Here is a 16,158-nt window from a genome sequence, read left to right as displayed (position 1 = left end):
ATCCCGCCCGCTCCCAGCGCAGGCTGTTCCCTATCCCACTGCTCCGAACTCGGCTGGGCCCGGTCCCGCCTCTGCCCGTTCCTATTCCGACCCCCATTCCCAAACCAGGCTGTTCCCATTCCCACCTGCTCACTGATCCGGCTGTCCCTGGTCCCGCCTGCTGCCTGAGCCCTGTTCCTTGGCCAGGCTGTTCTCTGTCCCCCCTAGTCCCTAACCCGGGCCGTTCCCGGTCCCGCCTGTCCCCTCTATCCCCGCTGTCCCCATCCCCGCCTGTCCCCTGTCCCCGTCCCCCCTGTACCCTGTGCCCGCTGCTCCTATCCCCACCTGTCCCTGTCCTCGTCCCCGCTGTCGCTGTCCCCGCTCCCGCCACAGCCCACACGGGGCGTGGGCGTGGCCTTTTGCGAGGGGCGTGGCCATGGGCGTGACCGAACATGCCGTCATCACCGGGGTACGCCGCTTTTCCTGGTGATGTCATAGCCGCGCGCCGCCGCCCTCAGCCGGTAGCGCCATGTCCTTGTGGGTGTCCCGGCTAGGCCGGGCCGCGGCCGCCCGGGGGCGGCGGGGAAGCTCCGGGCCGGGCAGCGACGCGCTGGGCTCCGTCCTGCTGCGGGTGAGTGCAGGCGGCTGGGCAGGGCTGTGTCCGGAGCTCTGTCCTGCTGGGGGTGGGTGAGCCGGGACAGCCTGGGGCCGGAGATGCCTCTCCCCGGGGCTGGGACGTTCCCAGCAGGGAGCTGTGAGAGACGGCGGAATGCGGGGCAGGCTGGAGCAAATGCCGGAGAGTGGAGTACGGTGACCTTCGGTGGGGGCTGTGGGCAGTGGTGCTGCGAGGAGAGGAGTGTTAGATAGGAATGAAGGCCGCTGTGAGGGAGGTCACTGCGCTGCTCGGAATGAGGTTTGTACAGTGTTTATCGCGGGCTGCGGGAGGCTCTGAGCAGCGCTCAGAAAGGCACTGCCTTCAGCCCCATATACCGGGTGGGTCCCTCTTGCCACCTCTCAGAAATCGTGGAATAGTTAAGGCTGGAAGAGACGTCCAAGGTTACCAAGTCCAAGCTTTTGCCCACTAAGCCATATTCGAATGCAGCTGTAACTATCCTGAGAGCGAATTTAGTGTTATTATGTGCCCCAAACCACACAAAAATACAAGCAAAAGTCTAATGTGGGGTCTCTCCTGGGAACTCTGGGTGTGTTGTGTGTCTGGTCTTCAGACTGAAAATTGTTCAAAATTCTGTCTTCTTAGCCTTTAATTTCATGAACAACTTCCCAGTCTAACCACTGCTGCAGCTGCTAAGCTGAAATGACAATGCTAATGTTACTGAGTAAAAATTCCTTGTATTAGATGCGTAAGAGCGTGTCCTGTGTGTCTGAAGAAACAGTGTTTTTAGCTAAAGAATCCCTCCAAATCTGCTGATTTCCATGGGTTTTTCTCCAGGCAAGAATCCACACCAGCCCTGAACAGAGCCTGCAGTATGGCTGGCTGGCCTACCTGCTGGGGGAAAGGACCAGCAAGAAGTTCACAGAGTACAGCAAAGTCTTCACAGTGGAGGGGAACCTATCTTCTGGGAAGGGCAAGCTGGCCCAGCAGATAGCAGACAAACTGGGTATGTCTCATTCTGACTGCTTCCCTGAGAGAGCTGACAGAGTTTGATCGTGGCTCTTGTGCAGATGAAGCCCACCAGAGCAGCAGCTCCTGACTGGGGAATCCTGGAGGGAGTGGGGAGGGTCTGTGGGTGGTGTTGATGAGGTTTGGGGTGGGGATTTGTGTGAGTGAAGCTTCAGTTATGATGGAGACTGTGTGTTCACCGTGCTCCTGGAGAGCTTGGGTGTTCCACATGGATGTGCTTGGAACAGCTCAGCTGTCCCTGGGCAAGGGCAGAGCTTGGAGTCTGGGTTCTTTGGCCTCTGCTGTGGTGGGCAGAGGGGCCGGGGCTGTCTGGGAGCTGGGCAGGGAGGAGTATCTGGGGCTGTCTGGGAGCTGGGCAGGGAGGAGTATCTGGGGCTGTCTGGGAGCTGGGCAGGGAGGAGTATCTGGGGCTGTCTGGGAGCTGGGCAGGGAGCAGGGGCCGGGGCTGTCTGGGAGCTGGGCAGGGAGGAGTATCTGGGGCTGTCTGGGAGCTGGGCAGGGAGCAGGGGCCGGGGCTGTCTGGGAGCTGGGCAGGGAGGAGTAGCCGGGGCTGTCTGGGAGCTGGGCAGGGAGGAGTAGCCGGGGCTGTCTGGGAGCTGGGCAGGGAGGAGTAGCTGGGGCTGTCTGGGAGCTGGGCAAGTGTTGCTGGCCAGGGTCTCTGTACAAATCACCAACAGGAGGGAACTGCTGAGGAACGTGCCTTGAGCTGTTTATATTCCAGCATCACTCTCCCTCCATGGTTATGACAATGGGAAGATGCCAGCAGCCCACATCCCTGGCAGCAGACCAAGAACTTCATGTTACAACTTACTTTAAAAGTTTTTTGACCAATCACTCAAAGCAAAAGCATATTGATAGTAGTTGTATCCAACCACTACAAGCACATGTACCTTCAATCAAAAAATGCTTGCTTGTTTTGGATACAATACCTGCTTGTAAGCATTAAAATACAATGCACAGAGCTCCATTATTAAGCGTAGAACTTCCTAATATCTCGGTAGATAAACTTTTCTGTAGCTCAGGGAGTTATCCTAGACAAGTGTTAATACACAGACCATTGTTCTATTTCTCCTTACTTTTCTACTTTTTACATATTTTTTTCTGCTGACCTATCTCATGGCTACTGCTTAGCTCTAATGGTATTTCTGCTGTCTCTGAGGCCTGCCTTTTGCAGCTTTCCCAAAACCCTCTGATTTTATGGATTCCCGCAGGCAAGGGGCAGCTGTGTGCTCAGCAGCTGAACAGGTGTTTGCAAACAAACACATGTGGCTCATTCCTGCTGTGGCTTCCTTCTCCTTTTCAGGAATGAAGTACTTCCCTGAGGCAGACATCCGCTACCAGGACAGGCTCTCAGGGGATGGGCAGCTGCTGCCTGAGAAGTTCAGTGGCTTCTGCAGCCTGGAGAAGTTCTACAGGGAGCCCAAGGCCCCCGACGGGCACTCGTACCGCCTGCAGTCCTGGCTCTTCGGCAGCCGCGTCCTGCAGTACGCCGATGCCCTGGAGCACCTGCTCAGCACAGGTTGGGGCTCATGGAGGGGTGTGGGCTGGAAGGGACTGGGGTGTTTGTGAGGGTTCCAGGACGAGGTGAGAGATGAGAATTTGACTCCATGTTCTCAGAAGGCTGATTTATTATTTTAGGATATTATACTATATTAAAAGAATGTTGTACTAAAACTATACTAAAGAAAGAGAAAGGATACATCAGAGGGCTTAACAAGAATGGAAAGGAAAGCTTGTGATTAACTCCTCAGAGTCTGACATAGCTGGAGGTGATTGGTCATTAATTAGAAACAATTCACATGTTTGGATAAACAATGTCCAGAGTAGCAAAACATGGAGAAACAGAGGTTTCTCATCTTCCCGGGAGAAGAAATCCTGGTGAAGGGATAGGTAGTAGATTAGAGAAATTCCTGGTGTTTTGCAAATGTGGCATTGAAAGTACACTGTGTGGAAGGCAAGCTGGTTAGAAGCAGGGATGATATCCATGAAATTTCCCAGGAGTTTGGAGTGGCTGTTTGCCCATGCATTTGTCTGAAACTGTGGAAATAGGTGCAATAGATTTTTGAAGAAATATAACAGTACAAAGGACCTTGCAGCTCCTTCTGTTCCAGCCTGCAGCCTGTTCTCCCTTGCAGGTCAAGGCGTGGTGCTGGAGCGCTCTCCCTACAGCGACTTCGTGTTCCTGGAGGCCATGCTAAAGCAGGGATATGTGCACAAGAGATGTGAGTTCCTGCCAGCAAGGGGAAGCTGGTTTGCCATAATCTCTGGGAAGTCTGGTAGTTAACTTTGCTTTAAAAAAGAAACAAAACATTCCTGCTTGGAAGGAGGGATTTCTTTAAGTGTTCAGTGTTCAAATGTTGCTGGGTGGAGCCAGTCTGGTCTCAGTGGCAGTGAGAGGACAGAAGATAAAGGCACAAATTGAAACGCAAAATGTTGCATTTTTATGGAAAAACCCTTTTGCTGTGAAGGGAGTCAGACCCTAAAGCAAATCGCCTGGGATCTCCCCCATGGGGATACTTAGAGTGATGTGGGTGGACTTCTCAGCAGAGTGGTTGAACTGGATGATTTGGGGTTGTTCCTCCCAAACTGAGTGATTTAGTTTGGGGTTATGGGCACTGAGCTCCTGAGCTGTTGCTGCCTGTTCTTGATAAATGTGTTCTTTTGGCTGCTCCTGAGGTGGAATTAACTGTTTTCTTGACTGCCTCCAGTTTTTGATGTTGGATTTAAGAGGTGTGTATTTGTTTTTTGCCACCTGCTGTAAGTTACTGGATGGCTTTGAGAGCTGATATTAATGACCTGTGTCTGCATTGCTGAGGCAACAATGCCCAGCAACCCACAATTTCATACAAAATCCCAGTTTGGATTGTATTGGAATCCTTAGGGAACAAGCATCTGGATTAGAACTACTGCTGCTTATTGTCTCTAAATGGTGGAGGGAAAGCTGAGATTCCTGTAAACCTGAGTCAAGAATAAAGTCCCTCTTTGATACAACTGGGTTTAGAGTCTTAGAGCAAAGTGCATGGAACTTCTCTGGAGATAGTTTTTCTGTAAACTTCCTGAATTCTGTTTGAGGAAATGCATGCCCTAAACTTGCTCTGTGAGCCCAGAAGAAAATACTGCAAATAAGGACGTGGGGAATGTGATTTATTTGTGTTTTACACAGGCCTTGATCACTACAAAGAGGTCAAGGAGATCAGCATTTCTGAGTTCCTGCCACCTCACTTGGTCATTTATGTAGATGTGCCTGTCCCAGAGGTGCAGAAGAGGATTCAAGATAATGGCAAGGTAATTTGATCTCTGATTATTGCCTATTTATCTCTTGTCTTTATTGTTACTTGTCTCTCACAGTTGCTGCCTGCTAAAGTCTGTTGTAATCACACCTTCTGTGGGAGTCCTGTGGGCTTTGCTGCTGAATGCTGCATCTGAGGAGCTGCTTGTCCTCTGAGCTGTGAGATCTGGTGGTGGTGGTGGTGACTCTGTGGGTATTCTCATATGCTTGCAAAGAAAAAAAAAAAAAAAAAAAAGCAAGAATCGTCTTTTTTGTGACTGCATCAATGTGTTGTCATTTGTGAGATGAGAAATTGTTTTAAGAGCAGGTGAATTTTTATACCTGGCTGTGTAGCTGCCACTTCAGGAGCTGTGGGCAGGTGATGTGCTGCTTGCAATGTACTTAGAGATGATTTATTTCTTATTCCTGAGTGCCAGGAGCCCAGCTGGGCTCCCTGGCTCGTGCTTCCCAGTTGACTGCTTCCTCACACCTCTGTTGGAGTTCATGAGTGAGTCACCTGGGATCAGCAGGTTCACTTAACTCCCTGAAATCCAGCAAATCACTGCTGGGTGACTGCCTTATTGAGCTAGTCTTGGCTCAGGAGAGCTGTAGAGGGCTTTTGGGGAATGACTAATCTAAGCAAGGTTTGTAATTTGGGGTTTGGGTTTGGGTTTTGCCCCCTCTTTTCTTTGATACTTAGATGTGTGTTTGTAAGTGTTTGCAGATGTGTTATGAGGATTCAAAGATGTTTGTCTTGTCTTGTTGAAAGGCTATGGGAAATGCAGTTTAACTCTGGAAAACCTGATAGATTAAAAGAAAGCTTTGATTTATTAGAAAAAAGTTCTCAGTTAAGAAGTTCTTCATGTATTGGGAAAGCCTGTGAGTTCTTAGCCCTTCTGAATGTGAAAATCAGTGGTGGTTTTGAAACCTTTGGACAGAAATTGCTGATGTAGCTTGTGACTTTTTGGGTCTGTGGCAGTGCTGAGCTCTGTAGGAGTTGTTTGGGGAACACAGGGTAGATCAGAGAAATTCCTGGTGTTTTGCAAATGTGGCATTGTGTGGAAAGCAAGCTGGTTAATAGCAGGGATGATATCCATGAAATTTCCCAGGAGTTTGGAGTGGCTGTTTGCCCATGCACTTGTCTTAAACTGTGGAAATAGGTGCAATTTTGGCCTCCTTAAGGAAAAGGTGGACTCAGTCTTCTCCTGTTTTCTGGGTGGCTATTACAGCTCCCTGGAAGGTGTAGTTAGCAGGGATGAGTCAGTCCTTGGATAGCTGGGGGCTGCTCTAGGTATTTCATGGCATGTAAGGAATTCCAGACACTCCAAATCACACTCTTAATTCTTTGAAACTTTCACTGATGTGCGTGTGGCTCACTTGGATGTTTGACTGCTTATCCCGGAGTGAGCCCTTGGCAGGTGGTGGAGCAGACCTTGGGGTCTGTGCTGGTGGGAAAAGATAGAAATATAATTCCACAGCTTTTTTTCTTTGTTTGTTTGTAGCCATATGAGAAAAAGGTGTCTCCTTCCTATCTCCAGAGCATCGAGGATGCTTACAAGAAGACCTTCCTGCCAGAGATCAGGTTAGCAAAGCAAAATGTTTTGCCTCTTAGGTCTTTGAGTAAAAATGTATGCAAATCTTAAAATCTCTGCCAATATCAACAAATCACATGAAAAAGTCCTCCTTGTGCTGCAGGGTACAGTATTGTGCCCCAGTGAAGGGGTGCTGCATTCACAGCATGAGAACTGTGTGAGTGGAGTTAACTTCTGCCAGCCCAGGAGCCTGATGCCAGTGCTGGAAGATGAAAATGGGTTCAGGAGTGGTGTGCAGAATGCCACAGCTATGGCTCTGTGTGTTTGCACAACCTGAGGAGAGAGTGATGCAAGGCAAGCTTTTCTCAGGCCGTTTTGGAAGGCTTTAGGGCTTTTCTCTCCTCAGAAAGTCCTTTCAGTTGTCACAGAATCCCAGAATAGTTTGGGTTGGAGGGACCTTAAAGCTTATCCAGTGCCACCCCTGCCATGGGCTGGGACACCTTCCACTATCCCAGGTTGCTCTAAGCCCTCTAGGACCTGGCCTTGGACACTGCCAGGGATCCAGGGGCAGCCACAGCTTCTCTGGGCACCCTGTGCCAGGGCCTCAATGCCCTCCCAGGGAACAATTCCTTCCCAATATCCCTTCTAACCCTGCCCTGTGGCAGTGGGAAGCCATTCCCTGTATTCTTTCTCTCACTGGGCTCCCCTGGCTTCTTTTATCTGGGAAGCAATAACCTGTGCCCTTATTTGCAGTAAACCTGGATGAAACAGAGCTTGCCAGCTCTCCCAGCTCTGACAAAAGAGCTCTAGGAAAATTAAAATTGTTCTAAAAATCTAAAAGCAGAGTTACGGCCCCTCATAATTCTGGAAGAGAAGGTCTCAAAGGCTATCAGATGAATTAACTGTGAAAGTTCTGGTGTGTGCAGGAGGCTGATATAAATCAGAGTAGATTCCCAGGTGCTTTGTAGCCTGCCTGTGTCCCCCTGGTGCTTGCTATATCTCCTGGGTGGATCAGTGGGTGGCTCTGCCAGCTCCTGGAGTAACTCAGTATTGAGCTTGACACTCATGCAGGCAGGGCTTGGTGGTGTCACAGATGGTCAGTGGCCTCTCTGTGTCCCCACAGCCAGCAGATGGCTCTTGGAAGGGAATGGGAAGCCTTGGGAACGTCATCCCCTGAGGGCAAACTGCTGCAGTCACTGGTGGGGAGCCAGCAGCTGCTGCTTGTTCTCTGGAGTACATCGAGCCCCGCACGCATCTCGTGGTGTTCAGCCAGGCTGAACCCTGAATCCTGCTGGGATTTCACCTCCTTGCCCTCTGTGTGTGCATGGTCAGTGCCCCTGTTAGGCAAACCCCCTCTGCCTGGCATGCTGGCAGGGGATTGGCTCCCAGCAGCCTGGCACTCTGTGTTGTGTTTTCTGAGACCCCTGTTGAAGGGAGAAAATGATGACTCTGAGTCCATGTTCTTAGAAGGCTAATTTATTGTTTTATGGTCTATATTATAATAAAGACTGCTCTACTAAAACTATACTGAAGAATAGAGAAAGGATACAGACAGAAGGCTAAAAAGACACTAATGAAAAACTCATGACTCTCTCCTCAGAGTCTGACACAGCTTGCTATCATTAGTCAGTAAGTAAAAACAGTTCACATGTTGGATAAACAATCTCAAACCACATTCCAAAGCAGCAAAACACAGCAGAAGCAAATGAGAGAATGTTTTCCTTTTTCTCTGAGGCTTCTCAGCTTCCCAGGAGAGAAATCCTGGGCAAAGAGATTTTTCAGAAAATAGGACAGTGACAGATCTGTGTCTCTGTGCCCTGGCTGTGGGGAGCTGGGAGTGTGTGAGTCCAGCTCTGTGCACCTTGGGACCTCAGGGTGGTTCTGTCTGGGGTAAATGCAGAAGCTACAGCTGCCTTAACTGTTTGTTTGCTGGCAGGGGTGCAGGGGGCTGTGTTCATGCCTAGCTGTTACCTCTTAGTCTGCCAAGTTTGATTCCCTGACTCCTGGTGATGCCCAGTCTGGTCCAAACAGGCTAAAAAGAGTTGTTATAGACTGCTGAGCAAACTCTTGCATGCTTTCCATGTTGAATTTTGTTTGCTTGCTCCTTGACAAGCAGTGTATTACTGGGCAAAGCTCCTGTTATCTTGTGCTGTTTAGCTGGAGCAGCCTGATGCTGCCTAAAGTGGTTTATAGTGGATTTTTGCTTTAAAATTGATGCTTTCTTTTTAGTTGACTTGTTATGAATGTCTTTAATGTTTTTATTGCTAGTGAGATTGGTGGGCTGGGTGCTGTGGCAGGTTCTGCCTGGTGATTTGGATCAGTGTTTGGGTTCTGTTTGGTTTTTCTCTTTTCCCCGAGCAGAGCCTTAAGATTGGTAATGTTCTCTTTCATATCCAACACTGCTTCCACTGAGCAGCTGTTTTCTCTTAAGGAAAGCTCTGATAATCTGCAGAGTCACTGAGCAGCTGTTTTCTCTTAATGAAGCCCTGATAATCTGCAGAGTCAAATCAAGAGATGGGATGAAGTGATTTGATGGGCATCATTGAGGCAAGTGCTGGTGTCAGGCTCTGCTGAGGGCTGACCTCTCCCTTGGGCTCATATTGAGGAGAATGCTTATTCCAGGTGCCTGCCCCATCCCTGCAAGTGTCCAAGGCCAGGTCCTACAGGACTTGGAGCAACCTGGTATGTGGAAGGTGTTCCTGCCCGTGGCAGGGGTGAAGCAGGTTGAACTTTAAGGTCCAGTCCCACCCAAACCATTCTGGTCTTCTATGAATTTTTCTCCATGCTCCTAAACTTTGCTGTGTGATGTTTGATTTCATGTCCACATTGGGCAGCTATTCCAGGGCCTTCCAGGTTTTCCAGCTGGAAACAGCTATTGCTGGACGTGGCTGAACATGTGTAGTGTGAAAGGTTCATGTAGGAATTCCTGTGGTGGTTCTGTTCAGCAAGTGCCTTTTTTCTGAAGGCAGCTGGCTGATTGTTTTTTCATCTTCTAACCAGGAAACATTACCTTTTAAAAATGTTGTTACACTTACAGATCATGCTGCCTGCATTTGTATTCATTCAGCTAGCTCAACCTGAGTAAATAGTGATAAATTATTGCATTTTTCACTTGAGATGACTCACAGCTAGTCATGCACTTGGAAAAAAGAAAATCTACCACAGTTTTGGGTTAGACTGAAAATTTCACTTATTTTCAAGTAGATTGGGCAGTTGTAATGGGGGCAAGTATCCACATTAACGAAATGAAAACAAATTCACATGTGTAGTTTTTAATTTTTTTCAACTGAATTTATGTAGATATCCAGGCCATTTGCCCTTTAAAAGCAACTTTCAGCAGCAAAGGAGCAGCTTGCAGGTGCAGCTGGAATTCTATTGCAATAGCTAGGAGCAATTTAAAAAATTGCAATGATTCTGGTTCAGTGTTTATACCTTTAAACTTAATTTCTGTTCCATTTCTGAGTGGGGCGGGGGGGAGAATGGGTAGAGCACTTCTGTCAGGGGAATTCAATTTCTATATTCTTTGCAGTGAGAGCTGTGAAGTTCTGCAGTACACAGCAAGTGCAGCTGAGGATGTGGAGAAGGTAAGTTTTGCTTTTCTGGGAGAAGGTTAAAAGATTTCCCTTAATTCAGTGAACTTTCCCTCTCATGGAGGGTTATTGGCAGGGTAACAGAAACCTTTTGCTTGGCCATTATTAACTTTCCTCTCTAGCTGTTGATCCTAAGGGAAAGAGCACCAAGGCTTTTGAGACTCTGGACAGGTTTTGGGCCCGTTTCAGTTCTAGGGATAGATGTCTGTCAATAACAATAATATGATGTTAACTGGATAATAACAATCCTCCATGGAAGCTTGCCAAGGAATCATCCCCACTTGGGAGGAAGGAGAGGAGACTTGCACATGGGCTGTCTCCAAGGGTTTTTTGGGACTTCATCCTAATGAGGTGAAATTTTTACCCTACTTGTACACAGTCCAAACTCCCTCTCCTCCTCTGTTACGTGCAGTGTGGTCTTGGCAAAGACTTGAGTAATATATACATATGTGTGGTGGCCTGTACCTCATTAAGCTTATTAGCATATTCAGAGCATGCATTTTAATATTAAAGTGCCCCTTCTCAGACTAAAGTTACATTTTTGCCTGAGGTGTCCTTCAACATTCTGGTTATATGACTTTGTGAAGCAGAAAATACTGATAAGGACTTCCCTGGTTCTACACTTAACACTCCATTTTCCTCCATAGGTGCACTGCTGCTTGTCTCTAGGCCTTTTGTTCCCTTTATAAAGATCAGGGTTGTGTGCTACATTCTGGGTCCTCTGCTGTTGTGGAAGGATTTTTGGGTGCTCCTGCACTTGATAATAAAAGTTAGCATTAATAACCAGTAGACCTGTGGGACAGTGTGGGTTTATAGCCCTAAAAAAGGGCTGGTGGCTTCAGTGGGACAGCAGATAATAAGTAGAAAAAAAAAATACACAAAAATCAGGCTGAAATGAACAAAAAAGCTGAGGTTGGGATGTGAATATAGAGAATCTAGAGCAATTAATTTGTTTTTTCTGGATAACAACATAGAAGCAAGGATAGGAGTTGAGAGCTGTGGTGTTTTAAGATGAGTACTCAGTGTATTAAAGGAAAGTTGGGATGGGGGTTAAATACCTGTTTTTTCCCTGTCCTTCTTTCTGGACACATCTCCAATTGGTCAAAATAAAGCAGGTTGTTTCCTCCTCAGATGTTTTTGTAGTAAACCCCATTGCTAGAGATTTGATTTTAATCCTTTAAATCGGGGTTTTAAGTCAGTCTAAAGCTCTTATTGTTCAAGGAGCGACTCTCCTGAGCTCAGCAATCTTGTCATTGCTCTAAATAGGTTCATCAGATGCACCAGTGGAGTCCTTAATTTGCTTGGACAAATCTGGACTAGGGGAAGGATTATTATTTGGAAGTTAAAGTATAATGCCACAGAATGATTAAGGTTGGAAAAGACCCTGTAAGATTATCCAGCCCATGATGTTGTCATTGTCATTGTTGGGTGTTGGTGGCAGATAATGATTCTTGGAAGAATTCAGTTATATTTTTCCCCCTTTTTCTGTTCAGATTCAGTTTCCCTTTGGGATGACACAGAAGAAATTTGGAAATAAGGGCTGGCAGGAGGGCTTTGGCTTGTAAGGTGTGTGTTTACACAGGTGTAGCCCCTTGACAGAGAGCAGTGTTCATTAGCCCACTCCAGTCTGTTTGCTTAGGGATTTGGGAGCTGAATTTTTTTATGGCCTTATAGTTTAATAACTTTTGGTTTGCTCAGAGCACACATACACAGCTTGGAAATGATTTTTTAAGTGTCCTAAAAAGGTCAGTTGGGGTTTCCTGTTGTAATTAACTTTGGTTGTGGTGGCTGAAGGGGTAATGAGTGCTGAAATGAGCTTCATTAGGATTTTTCACACTTATTTAGCTTGAGGTTAAAAGTGGGAATACAAAGTTAGCTGTATGTTTAATTTCTTTGAAAGCCTTGGATATTTGCTGATAATTCCTGTGGGGGTGCTGGGGCATTCCTTATAAATTAAGATTTTGTTCTTCTGTCCTGGTTGGGAAATTGATGCCATTGTTAAGGAGCTGCTGGGAGAGAGATCTTCTGATGTGATGGTAACAGTGAGCAAAACTCATTTGAATACAGATTCCTCTCCCCCTCCAGCATATTGTGAGCCCATTGTAGCAACTCTGATTAGTGGTGTTACCATGTTCAGAGTTTCCAAAGCTTTGCTATGGAGTGGAGAAGGATTTGCTTTTGTTCAGCTAGTCAATTAAATAATTCAAAGAAATAATGGCTGTTTGAACTAACTTTACTTACTCCTCTTGTCCTCTTGTCTTGGAGTTATGTTGCAGCCGTTTGTGCCTCAAAAGTGTCCATTCACTCATGTCCAGATAATTATTTCTTACCATGAAAATTTTGGTAAGAGTGGATATTCGTAGTCAAAACTACTTTGTAATAGCACTTGGTTATCGTTTTTAAAGTGGTAATAGCTGGGATTTAGTGTTGGCAGGGAATAATTGCAGTGCATTTAATGTAAAGAATTCAAGGATTTTTAATTTATCATTCTGCCACTTTGTGCTGACATGTGCTCACCTGTCACTGGTTGGCAATGTGCCATGAGGAAATTGGTCATCACCTCAGCTTTATCCTTTCCCCATGGCAAAGGTCTCTGGAAGGGGATGTGTGGAGCTGTAACAATCCACTCCTTCCCAGGCTGCTCCAAGGTGCTGTCTCCACCTCATCAAGCACCTGAAGTGCATCTTCCTGACACTGAGGCTGAGCTTTCCCTCAGCTCCAGGCAGCCAGGTGTGATAAACAATTACCTCCTGGAGCAGCAAAGATCTGTTTTCAAGTGGAGCCAGGCTGTAAGTGAAGCTCAAACCAGGGATTGATAAGTTTGGGGATGCTGAAGGAGTGATTTGCTGAGCTGGCATTGCTTATTTCAAAGGTTCTTCGCTGAGTGTTACCTTTCCTTTCATGCATGCGTGGGTCCTGGTGGCTGCTGAAATCCTGAGCCCTTGGACTTCTCTCTGCAGGTCCTGAGTTTTCCAGCCTGAAATGTGCCTTGGTTTCTGTGCTGTGAACCACTCTGAGGCAGATGCCACACCTGCTCCCCTGCCTTCCTCAGAGAATGCGTTACTGAGCCTCTCTGGGAATAAAACTGACCAAACTTTATTTTTGTAACAAAAAGGAGTTAAATTTAGACTTAACTCCATTTCCTCCTCATTCTCTCTCAGGGCTGAGGTTGTACCTTCTTGGCTTTTCAGCCCCAATGGCAGGTTAAGGAAGAATAGCTTGGATCTGGTAAGAATTTGGCAAGAAGGCACCTCTCAGCCAGGTGGTTCCCTGCCATGCAAGGCTGAAAGCACAGGAGATTCCCACGTATGTGCCTCTCCAGGAGTAGAGCTGAGAGATGATCATGTTATCTCTAGACATTTGCCTTGTTACCACAGCTTCAGCAGTGAAGCCTTCTTCATTTGTTTAAAAGCCTGTTTTGATTATTTCATTGATTTTTGGACCAAAGGACCCCTTAGTGAGCTTTCTTTTCTGATTCCAGGTAATTGAAGACATCGAGTACCTGAAGTTTGACAAGGGGCCATGGGTGGAGCAAGATGATGTTTCTTTCCATCACTTGAGACTTTTGTAAGTGTGATGTCCTCCAGCCACTGAGCAATCAAATCCCAGGGAAAAAGGTCAAAGCCATGAATTTTTAAAAGTGAGGTTATATTTTGTAATATTGGTGCTTGCACTGGATCGTGGTGTAGCATTTTTGCTGCTGATGTTGAGACAAGAGGCTCCAGACAAGTTTAAGAGTGGTTTTTGTCAAAGATCCTTGGAAGAGATCAGACTCAGATACTGGAAAATAAGTTGTTGGAAAAGAATTTATCTAATTTTAATATTTCTTTGCAAATGCATCATGTTTAATTTGTTTATATAAAACACAAAGATGTAAATAAAGAAAATGGCTGCACTTGTAAGGCTGTTAATACCAGAAGTGAGACAGGCTCCCCATTTTGCTGCAACTTCATCTCCATGTTGAATGTGCAGGTGGAAATTTCAGTACAGTTACATTTTTAAAACAAAATGTAAGAGTTATATTATTTTCACTATTTCCTGGTCATTTCACAGGTTAATAGAAACACAGATTTTTAAATTAAATATGCGCCCTTCAGTTTGTGTCTTTGTGACAGGCATCAGAGAAGCAAGTTAAACTTTTTTTGCAGAGTTGTGATATTTCTTGCATTTTACTTTTCTGTGCTGTTACTTTAAATACCTCCTAAAAATAGAGATAATGCTCCTATTTTATGGTTTTTCTATCAAGGAGTGAAGATGGATCGCAGAAGAGCAGTGCTGGGTGTTGTCTGAGAGGAGCAAGTCATGATTTGGGTGCATTTTATGTGTCAAAGATGAGGTTTCTTTGTGTAGTAATTGGAGGATAACATCTGGTGACTTGGACCCTAAAACATGATCACAGTCAGACTTCCTTTGGAAGAGGAAAAAAATTGCTTGTTTTCCTGTAGCTCTGCACACCAGTGCAGGTATTAGGAAAGAATTATTCATTGTGATGAGTAGGAGGGAGGTGAAGGAAACCTTACTATTAGAGAAGTATGTTAAGATACTGTATGAAAATTCTATTTCACGGTTTTAGAAGGGAATAAATTGCCTTAAGGATTCAATTTTTCATTGAACCTTGGAGGGAGGTGAATCTCCTGCACAAGGCTCTTGTCACTCTAAGTAATAATAAATTAATTATTCTTTTGGCAAAACCATGGGGTTGTTTGAAGATCCCACAATGTAATAAGCTGCTTATTTAAACCACAAAATCATAAAATATCCTGCATAGAAGGGACCTGCACTGAGTATTGAGCCCAGCTGCTATGGTTTGCTTTTGAATCTCTTTTTGTGTTGGGCTGTCAGAATATGGATAAAGGAGTGACAGCACATCCTGTGCCAGTCTTGAGCTCGTGCTTTGCTCAGCAGAGTGAGGCAATCCTGGGCCATGTCTGGGCAGCCTGGAAGAGCCTCTTTGTACAAGTGTGAGTTGGGACATGCTCCTCCCCATGGTAACCGCAGAGGGGCAGGCAGCCTGCTGCAGGTCAGCTGTGCTGGATTCAATGCCCAGCCCAGGAGTGAGTCCATGAGCCCTAAAGGTGATGCTTTTCTGCCTTTTCCCAATGCCCAAGGAGCCTGTGGTCCCCACAGATGGGCAGCTGTCCCGTGCCATGTGCACTGTTCCTTTGGAAAGGGATTTTTTAAGTGCAGGCTCCCTGTGCTGCCCGTGTGCGGGCACATGCTGCCCCCTCCTGGGTGTTCCCAGCCGGCTCCAGCAGCCATTTAGGATCCTTTAGGTTGGAAAAGCCCTCTGAGATCATGGAGTTCACCATTCTCTCGGCACTGCCGAGCCCATGTCCCTAAGTGCCACACCCACAGGGCTCTGGAACACTTCCAAGGGCAGTGATTCCACCACTGCCTGTTCCAATGCCTGAGCACCCCTCCAGTGAGGAGATTTCCCCTAATATCTAATCCAAGCTCTGCCCTGCTTGGGTTTCCATCTGCAGTTGTTTCCTCTGCTGACCTGCCAGCTCTTGGGGCTGTAAGCCCTACTGTTCTCTTCCACCCTCAGCTTGTACCAGTGTGTCTGGGGGACCAGGATGGGTGAGCAGGGCTGAGGAGAACTTTTAATTGCACATGTATAGGGTGTAATGCATGGAAACCCTAGCAGGGCCTCTGAGTGATTAATGCAGCTAATCAAACTGGTGAGCCCAGCCCACGGACAGTCAGTGGCATAATGATCTCTTTTATCTCCCTGCCTGCCCTTAGTGCTCTCCCTTGCCCTGACAGTGTGGCTGTGAATCTTGGGAAAAGGTTAAAAAGGGCTGCATTTTTTGCTTTGGAGCTGGAGGTGCCTTCCAGAGGATGTTCTTCCACATCTTCCCTTCCTCTCCAGCTGCCTAGTCCAACAGAAATCCTTCTGGCTTTTTGAATGTCTCAGGGAGCTCCTCTGCTGCCGCTGCACTGTCTCAGGCATGTTTTTGTCTGGGCCCCTCCCAGAGACATTTGCCTGTCTGCACATATTGCAGAATAAGTGCATTTGGGAGGAGGAGCTGCAGGCTGGGTGGCCTTGCCCGTGTTATTGATGAGCTCATGGGGGGAACTGGCTGTGCTTGTTGCCTCAGACAACTGCACAGCTCAATCTGATGTGTCCCTGCAGCTCCTTCAGAA

The 16,158-nt window shown here is 46.9% G+C and overlaps 1 protein-coding gene across 2 annotated transcripts in view; it reads left to right on the top strand.

Moving 5' to 3' along the window:
- Window positions 1-480: 480 nt before the first annotated feature.
- NDUFA10 (NADH:ubiquinone oxidoreductase subunit A10) overlaps window positions 481-16,158 on the top strand; it is a 179,460-nt gene continuing 163,782 nt past the window's right edge. For both annotated transcript variants that reach the window (XM_050987627.1, XM_030232746.2), the window contains exons 1-8: window positions 481-610; window positions 1,430-1,598; window positions 2,925-3,140; window positions 3,757-3,843; window positions 4,785-4,906; window positions 6,392-6,471; window positions 9,951-10,005; window positions 13,493-13,578. In XM_050987627.1, the coding sequence (XP_050843584.1) occupies window positions 509-610; window positions 1,430-1,598; window positions 2,925-3,140; window positions 3,757-3,843; window positions 4,785-4,906; window positions 6,392-6,471; window positions 9,951-10,005; window positions 13,493-13,578 (917 nt within the window). In that variant the 5' untranslated portion in view covers window positions 481-508. The remainder of the gene's footprint in view (window positions 611-1,429; window positions 1,599-2,924; window positions 3,141-3,756; window positions 3,844-4,784; window positions 4,907-6,391; window positions 6,472-9,950; window positions 10,006-13,492; window positions 13,579-16,158) is intronic.

Source organism: Serinus canaria, assembly GCF_022539315.1.
Source record: "Serinus canaria isolate serCan28SL12 chromosome 7 unlocalized genomic scaffold, serCan2020 HiC_scaffold_29, whole genome shotgun sequence".
NCBI classification, from domain to species: Eukaryota; Metazoa; Chordata; class Aves; order Passeriformes; family Fringillidae; genus Serinus; species Serinus canaria.
The sequence above is the reverse complement of the archived record's forward strand: the minus strand, read 5'-3'. Positions and strand labels throughout refer to the sequence as shown.